Source organism: Dipodomys spectabilis, unplaced genomic scaffold (genome assembly GCF_019054845.1).
Source record: "Dipodomys spectabilis isolate Male_0828 unplaced genomic scaffold, ASM1905484v1 ptg000030l, whole genome shotgun sequence".
In the NCBI taxonomy this organism is placed as follows: Eukaryota; Metazoa; Chordata; class Mammalia; order Rodentia; family Heteromyidae; genus Dipodomys; species Dipodomys spectabilis.
The window spans coordinates 2,581,447-2,591,044 of record NW_024870707.1 but is presented as its reverse complement, the minus strand read 5'-3'; the positions used below and the strand labels follow the sequence as shown (position 1 = coordinate 2,591,044).

Here is a 9,598-nt window from a genome sequence, read left to right as displayed (position 1 = left end):
GCCATGAGGAACTTTTTGGAATCTCCAGAGTGAAATTTTGAAAAATTGGTATAGGATGGAGAAGATAGATTCGAATAACTCACCTTAAAAATTGGTATATCTGCAAAAGAGTCAAAAGAACAGAGAGCAGGAAGAATAAATAGTCATGACATCTGTATTTTCCCAGAATATCTAACTTTTTTGTGCAATTTTTAGACAGTGAGTGTGCATTGCACGATCTATGAAGAATTGTGTTCATGATTCTGTGGAAGAGATTTCCCAGGACATGACTTAATAAGTTAATGATCCATTAATATAGTAGAAATGCAAGTATAATCTTTTGTTGCTTAAAATATGTGCATAGATAAACTGCTTACATGTATGTGGATCATTTATCTAAGTATAGATACATCTATTCAACAACATTCCTATGCATGAGACTTCTAGTTATGTCCAAGAAATGTACACTTCACCAAATATCCAAACTGATCCTGACAGTACATACTCTGACATATACTGTTCACGAAGCCCAGAATCATTTTTACAGTTGGTACTCTGAAGTCAACTTTTCACCCAGAGTTGCTTCATTGCATTTTTCACCTCTGTGTTTCTGAGGGTGTAGATTAGAGGATTTAGCATAGGTGTTATCATAGTATAAAACACAGCCACAGCTTTATCAATAGAGAACGTGGTAACTGGGCGCAGATACACAAATATGCAGGGTACAAAGAATAAGACGACCACAGTGATGTGAGACACACAGGTGGAGAGAGCTTTGCGCCTGCCCTCAGAACTGTGAGATCTCAGAGTGCCTAAGATGACCATATAAGAGATCATCAAGAGAAGAAAGTTCAGCAGGCAGATGAATCCACTGTTCGCAGCAACAAAGAGTCCAAGAGTATGTGTGTCCATGCACACAAGTTCCAACAAAGGGTTCAAGTCACACATGAAGTGGTCTATGACATTGGGTCCACAGAAGGGCAGCCAGACTGTGAAGAGGATCTGAATGGTTGCATGGATAAAACCCCCAGCCCACGCCACTCCCACAAGGAGGCTACACACCTGTCGGCTCATGATGCTTGTATAGTGTAGGGGTTTACAAATGGCTACATAGCGATCGTAGGCCATGACTGTGAGAAGGATGATCTCGGCAGCACCAAAAAGATGCTCGGCAAAGACTTGCGTCATGCAGCTACCAAAAGAAATCGTTTTTCTCACAGAAAGAGAGTCTGCTAGCATTTTGGGAGTCATAGATGATGAACAGCAACCATCTAAAAGGGACAAGTAAAAAAGGAAGAAGTACATGGGGGAGGCCAGGGCCCTGCTAGTGCTGATGGTAACCATGATGAGCAGGTTGCCTGCCAGGGTGGCCACGTAGACCATTAAAAACACACAAAAAGAGAGTTTCTGAAGTTTCATATTTGGAGTCAAACCCAGAAGGATGAACTCAGTGACATTATTCATCTTCACTGTCTATTAAGTTGATGAGACAAATGATCATCCCCCAAACAAAAAGCCATACTCATCATCAGTAATAAGAAGTTCGTTTACTGAATAAATGCACCCATGGCTGCTCTCCTCTTTTCTTTGAGCCAGTCCTGGGACTTGAACTCAGGGTCTGGGTGCTGTCCCTGAACCTGTGTGCTCAAGGATAGCACTGTACCACTTAAGCCACAGCTTGACTTCCAGATTTTTGCTGGTTGCATGATGGACTGCCACATGGGCTTTCCTGCCCAGGCTGGATTCAAAGTAGAATCATCAGATCTCAGCCTCCTGAGTAGCTAGGATTACATGCTTTGATTTTTTTCTAATTTTAGAAGAAGAAAAAGAAAGTCCAGCTGTCAATGTTTTATACTCTACATTCTATAGGTCACAGTGAAGGTGTGCATATATTATTTCTTATAATTTTATTATTTGTTTTCAATTTTGTACAGTAAAAAAGTGAGTACATTTTTTAAGTCAGAACACAAATGGTATAATTCTTCAAAAAGACAAAGTTAAAACCTAACCAAATAAATACCAGGAAATGGGTACTTGCAAGAGAGGAGGATGGGACCAAGGGGAGAAGAGGAGAAGAATGTAGGACAGAATGGGGGAGAATGCAGGCAAGAATTCACTGTACATACCACAGAACTGAGAAATATAAGGGAAGAGGTGGGCCAAAGAGGGGCGAAGATGTTGACGTGATGACATAGTTGTACACATAAACTTCTTTGTTAAATTGCAAAAAGAAAATTCAATATATAACCTAAATTTAAATTAAGTAATAAGGAGCAGATTGGAGGAGTGGGTGAGAATGTTGAAGGGGTTGACATGGACTAAGATTCATTCTATTCATAAACTGCTTTGGTGAATGACAACTCCTTTGTAAAGGACTTAGAGATCATAAAAATATTCAAAACACAAAAAATCAGGATACCACACATCAAGTTACAAAGTCAATCCATGCTATGGCCAGCTATACAACACATATAGGTAAAAAAATGATGCATGTATTTTACCTGATGGTAGATAGAAATACCAGAGAAAGGTCCTATTTTTTCTTCCAATTTTTACACCATTCAAAAAGAGTCAAGGACCTATAGATTCTCTCCTTCTTTCATCCTTGGTCCTACTTTGGCATCCTCAGCACTAAGATGCTACTACTGCATCCCTCCACTCTCAGTGGCTGTGGTAGAATCTGCCACATAGCCTCATGCTCATCACCTGCTCAAGATGCTTAAAAACAAAACACTTGTTTTATGACCATTGTACTTCTCTTTATTTTTATATCCATAGTGCTGGCCCAAAGGTAAACATTCATATAGCTAAGGAAAGAAGGTTTAAAAACTAGTTAAAAGAGAAAGAAAGGAGATGTGTTAGAGAACAGCAAGGGAGGGCACACACCTGTAATTCCAGCACTTGGAAGTCAGGAGCAAGAAGATCATTAGCTGAAACCAGCGTGGGCTTCAGTAAAAAGTTTAAAGCCATCTTGGGGTATACGGGGAAACTCTGTCTCCAAATGAACAAAAGAAAGCTAAAACAATGAAGAAATGGGAAAAAAGAGAATCTAAAAAATAAATAAAACAAAGAAAGATAAATAGACCCAAATGTCCAAAATAATCCCAATTCTAAACACTGTTATATGTATATTGTTTTATGTATATTGCCTAGCGTGTGTGAGGCCCTGGGATCAATTCTAAGTATCTCACAGGAAAATGTTTCAAAAAGAGAGATTTAGGAGAACCAGAAAACAGAAAGGAGGAGGGAAGGGGGAAGGTGGGTAAATATGATCAAAGTATATCAAATATATAAAAGATAGATGATAGATGTGGAAGGTGATGATGAAGATAGATGAGGAGATAATAAGTGATAGAGATAGATAGATAGATAGATAGATAGATAGATAGATAGATAGATAGATAGATAGATAGATAGATAGATAGATAGATAGATAGATAGATAGATAGATAGATGATAGATAGATAGATAGGTGAAACTCACTAACCACTGTTTAAAAGAGTATAGGAGAGAGAGATATAAAAAGAGAAGTAAAACTAGGCACTGGTGATGCATCCTTGTAATGTGAGCTACTCAGGAGGCTCAGGTCTGAAGATCATGGTTCAAAACCAGCCATGGCAGGAAGTCCATAAGATTCTCATCTCCAATTAACCATCCCAGAAGTGGAGGTGTGGCTCCAACGGCAGAGCATTAGCTTTGAGCACAAAAGCTTAGAGGCAGAGCGCAGGCCCTGAATTCAAGCCCCAGGACTGGCAGCAAAAATATAAATAAATAAAGAGTAGTAGAAGGGATGAATTAGTACATTTTATAGAAATATCCCAATGAAACCCCTTGTGCAACTAATTTATACTATTTTAAATGCAGAAATGTGAAAAATTTTAAATAAAATGAAATTAAAACCACGAGATTAAAAAAAAAACAAAAGCATGCTTAACTTAAAGAAAAGTTTAATTACTACTTATTTGGTATTTTTGTTTTGTGAGAATTTTTGTCTATTCATTTCATTCATTTATTTGTTAGAACCATACAGAACCAACAAGAAACCAAGAAGAAAAAGACTAAAACCAAGAAAGAAAAGGAAATGACTAGAGAAGAAAAAGGAATGAGAAAAGCTGTAGAGTCACTGAAGAATGACTTGCTCTTAAGTGAATTTTTAACCAACTCACTTGTTGGTCATGGCTCTCAGGATTAACATCAAAGAAAAATACTAGCAAATAAATTTCATAGATTATTCTTCCATGAAGAAAAGGTAAGGAAAAAGGGGATCATTTTTGCAGATGCGTATTGAATGCCTGACCTGTCCTTAGTTGGTTAGAGATTCAACAACACTTAAAATAGATATTATCAGAATTTGCTTCAGCACTATGTTGTACAATTAGAGTAACATTAATTTCCTTTTAAAAAATAGTACTTCTAGACACAAAAACCTAAAGGAAGATCAAATAGAAGAAAATAAAAAACATATTAAGTGAAGTAAACTAGACCCAAAGAAACATAGATTCCTATGGTTTCCCTTATTTTCAATAATTAGTATACATCTAGGATAATCTTAGCAGCTGAGCAGAATAGCTCAATAGCTATGTGCAAATGATCATATAAGATGACACTAAGTAAAATGAACTCTAAGTCATGGATACATGAGGTTTTTCTTTGCTGTTGTTGTTTTTAAGGTACTATGTGATTTTTTTGTTTCCTTTGTATACTCTTCCCCTTATGGTTTATCCCCTGTTGTCACCATATTTGATTTTGGTGCCCTCGTACTGTATATATGTTTATTTGAATTAAGGAAAATAAGGGGGACAACAGAATGGTGGAGACAAAGGACAAATGGAGAACCAATGCAAAAGCAACATACACAAGACAGTATGTTAGAAATGATGTATACAGGTTGTGGGGAGGAGGGAAAGTAGGAGAAAAATGAGGGAAGGGGTAGCAAGTTTCCAAGAAATGTACTTATTACCTTACTTACATAACTGTAACCCCGCTGTACATCACCTTAACAATAAAAAAAATTAAGTAGGTTTTAGTTCTTCAACTTACCAATGCTTACATTCTTCAACTTACCAATGCATGCATCAGAATTCTCACTGTGGCCTGGACATTTTCAGCAACACATTAGTCCAGATAGTGATACATTAATTTTGCATTTAAATAGAATTTGGATTTTGAACAGAGTGAGAGGACCTGGGTAGCACTGGCCCATTTCCTTGCCATAGACATCTTAATGTTTATATCGTTTTATGCCTAGTTATGAGAAATAAGCCATTCTTTCTGAAAGATTAAAAACAGTCAATAAGCTATCACTTTTTAAAGATAAAAAGAAAATCACTCAAAAAGTGTCAGCAGTTAATAAAAGACCACCTCGATGAAAAAAATCTCAATCTCTTCCAAGTTTTTGCTTTAGAGTGTCAACGCCTAATAGAGTGCCACATATTTTGGCTCTTGGAAGTCAGGCTCCTTTCTCTCAGAATTTCAGCAGAATTCCAAGTCTTGGCTTCAGAATGTATCTGGGAGAGGCATGGCCTTTGAGATGAGCTCTGGTCCAGAAGTCCTCATGGCATCACCTTCTCAGTTTCTTCAGCTCTCTTGGTTTGAATACACAAGTTTTATATGATGGGTAACTCTCCTCCCTGTAATTTCCTCAAGGAACCGGCAATTAATTTTAGAAGCCTTGGCCAACATGTCAACCAAACAATCAGCCCACCCCCTCCAGTCCCTCTACTCTGAATAACCATTTAGATGGAGGATTCAGCTAAAGAGCTGAGATCTCTTTCAGCTATATTTGGAATGTTTTATCTCCTTTCTTAACTAATGTTGTATAGCATTACCCATGATAGTAACTATACAATACTATACGCTCTCTATTAAACACATTACACACTGGGTGGCATACAAACAATTATAAATGAATTAACTGAAATGTAATAGAAATAATGGAGTCCACAAACAGATTAAGCCAAAGCTCAATAAAAGGAGTATTAGGATTCGGGTGGGATACGTGAGGAGATGGGATCCAGAGGAGAGGGGCAGAAGGATGGATGGGGGAATGAATAGAATGGAGGCAAAAAGGCATTGAGCATGCCACAGAACTGAGAAAAAATAAGAGAAGTGGTGGGCAGAAGAGGGGATGAAGATGTTGAAGAGATGGCCTGGCTCAAGATGCAATGTATATCTGAATTACTTTGTTAAATGGCAAAAAAATCAATATATAGCTTAAAAATTAAGAAAAGTGAGGGAAGGGATGGAGTGGAGGGGGTGGGTGAAAATGTTGAAAAGAGGTGACATGGATCAAGAAGCACAGTATTCAGAAACTGCTCTGTTGAATGGCGACTCCTTTGTACACTACCTAAAGAAAATAAAAATTTTAAATATATTACATGGTATACCTTTTGTAATGGATGCTATTATTTCCATTTCGCAAATGAGAAGACTAAGGCACAAAGCCACCCCTATACACAAAAAATCAACTCAAAATGGATTAAATACATAAATATCAGGCTCAAAGCTATAAAACTACTGGAAGAAAACTTAAAGAAAATGCTTCCAAATATGTGCCAACAATGATACAGAGATATGGGTGCCAAAAGCACAAATAACCAAAGTGAAAACAGATTAGCTAATAATTGTGTGCTCAGAAGGGAACCAAATGATTCAACCTGTGGAATGTGAGCAAACATTTGCAAAATAGATATCTGATGAAGGTAAAAATTTTTTTTTTAAAAAAAAGAATCAGGCTCCAGCATTTTACTGTAATCCTAGCTAATCAGGAAGCTGAGAACTGAGAATTGCTGTTCAAACCCAGTCTGGGCAGGAAAATCTGTGAGATTCCTATCTCCAATTAATCACCAAAAATATCCAGAAGTAGAGCTCTGGCTCAATTGGTAGAGTGTTAGCCTTGGCTCAAGTGGCAGAGACACAGCCTTGAGCAAAAACTTTGAGGGACATCACCCAGGCCCTGAATTCAAGCCCTAGGAAAAGACAAAAAGTTTACAAACTCATAAGTAAATACATTGGATGGTATACAAATGTGCACAGAAGTATCAGCAGAAACACAGTAGATTCAAAGGAGAGCTCAAATACTGTAATTACTTAGAAAAGCAACATCAAAGTTCTGAAGAATAAAACACTAGGAAGTGGGTACACGGAAGGTGTGGGATTCAGTCAAGGGAGAAAGGGTAGGCAAATGAAAAGAAGAGAGGAAAAAGAATCCAATTTACATGCTATAAAATTAAGAAGAGGGAGGGAGGGTAAGTAGAGGAGAGATGGATGCGAATATTGAAAGAGATGACAGTGATCAAGACATATTGCATTCATAAAATGCTTTGTTAAATGTCAACTCCTTTGTACAACCACCTAAAGATAGTACAAACGGTTAAAAGGAATTCATTTATGTTATTAAATCAATAATAAAAATCTAAGCAATTAAAAATTGGCAAAGAATGATAGTAGATACTTCACAAAGGAAGTTATGAAAATGTCTGTTCTATGTAAAAGAGCTTAAGAGAATCATCATAGAAATAATTATCAAACTCTCATGAAATCTCATCTCACACTTATAAAGCTGGTTGTATCTGCAAGAAAAAGAAGGAAAATGATGGTAAAGATGTAGAGAAAAAGGAATTATTACATGCTGTTAGTGGATGTAAGAATTTGATTTGAACCTGTTGCAACAATGAGAAGTACAAGTTGACATGTCCAAAACAAGCTTTACAAGGTCGGTGCGGGGGGGGGGGGGGGGGGAAGGGGGGAAGGAGAAGGATTGAGATTGGGGGGGAGGGGGGAGGCTGGGAAGGGATGTGAAGGGTAAACCAAAGGAGGAGGCTGCAATGCTTGGTAAGAAATGTACGCATTATCCTGCCCATGTAATTGTAACCCCTCTGTACAGTATGTTCACAAATAAAATTAAATTAAATTAAATTTTAAAAAAAAGAATTTGAGTTGATATAAGAATGAACATTCCTCAGGAAAATATATTTAACTTTCTCCAAAAATATTTGCTTTACTTTTTATTTTTTATTTTTTGATTATATCATTATATTATTTTGCTTATATCAGTTTTCCAACAAGATAAACCTGTAATTCACTCTGCCTCGGTCCATAAGAAGAGGAAAATAAAAAACAAAAAACACCAAATATGGAGGGTCAAAAATTGGAAGCTAGCTGGGTGCTGGTGGCTCATGCCTGTAATCCTAGCTACTCTGGAGGCTGAGTATCTGAGAATCTGAGAATCACAGTTCAAAGCCAGCCGGGCAAGAAAGTCCATGAGACTCGTATCTTCAAGAAACCATCAGAAATCCAGAAGTGGTACTATGCATAGTCAAGTGGTAGAGTGCTATCCTTGAGCTGAAGAGCTGAGGGATAGAGCCAGGCCCAGAGGTCAAGCCCTGCAAATGACAAAAAATAAAATAAAATAAAATAAAATACAAATTTTAAAAAATAGGAAGCTTCAGAATCTATTCCAATCAGATTTCAACTTGCCTTTTACCCCCTTTTTTAAATTTAATTTCATTGTCAAGGTGATGTACAGAGGGGTTACAGTTACATATGTAAGATAATGAGTACATTTCTTATTGAACAATGTTACCCCCTCCCTCGTTTTTCTCCCTCTTTTCCTCCCCCCATCAATCCCTCCCTAAGTTGTAAAGTTCATTTCCAACATATTATCTTGTGAGTATCGCTGTTGCATTGGTTCCCCTTTTAAATCCATGAGGACTTTAAAATCCAGCAATTCAACTTTGAGTGCATATTGCAAAGGTAAGCAAATCACTTATCTCACAGAGATACTCCTAATCCCATATTTCTTACAGCATTATTTATACTAAACAAGATGTAGAAGCAATCTAATCATCCATCAGTGGAAGAATAAATTAAGAAAATAGGTCTGTGTACTATGTTGAATGTGAACTATACAACTTGGGGGAAAGGAGATGTTCAGGAAGGGAATACTAGAAGAAAAGGAGGGAAGAGGTGAAAAAAAGAAGGTACTCATTACCTGATTATGTAACTGTAACACCTCTGTATGTCACCTTTACAATAGCAATTTTTTTAAAAGAAGAAAAAAGAAAAGAAAATAGATCTCTTATGGGGAGAGATTCCATATAATCATAATTAATCAAATACTATTGAATCTTTAAAAGGATTTTCTTCCATTTGAGACAATACGGTGGATATTATACTAAGTGAAAGAAGTCAGTCAGAAAGACAAATATTTTATGATCTTGCCTATGGGCAGAAAAATGGAAAATGAACAAACTCATACAGTAGAGAATATAACAGGAAAGGAGAGATGTTGTTAAAGATGAACTAATTTGCCAGATGCCGGTGGCTCATGCCTGTAATCCTATCTACTCAGGAGGCTGAGTTCTGAGGATTGCAGTTCAAAGTCAGCTTGAGCAGGAAAGTCTGTGAAACTCTTATTTCCAATTAACCACCAGTAAACCAGAAGTGGTGCTGTGGCTCAAAGTGGAGAATATTAGCCTTGAACAAAACAAAACAAAAAAAAGGAGTTCAAGGACAATGCCCAGGCCCTGAGTTCAAGCCCATGACCTACCAAAAAACAAAAAGCACTAAGTTTCACTGGTTTAAGAGAAATGGCTTTTAAATACCTAATGTGCAATAA

At 37.0% G+C, this 9,598-nt stretch overlaps 1 protein-coding gene across 1 annotated transcript; it reads right to left on the bottom strand.

Annotated features, from left to right (window-relative positions):
- Positions 1 to 540: 540 nt before the first annotated feature.
- Positions 541 to 8,331, bottom strand: LOC122104973 (olfactory receptor 4C12-like). Its single transcript, XM_042676034.1, has 2 exons — positions 8,313 to 8,331; positions 541 to 1,448 (listed from the first exon to the last, which is right to left on the bottom strand). Coding segments are annotated over exons 1-2 (909 nt in total). The 5' UTR covers positions 8,314 to 8,331.
- Between the last annotated feature and the right edge of the window lie 1,267 nt (positions 8,332 to 9,598).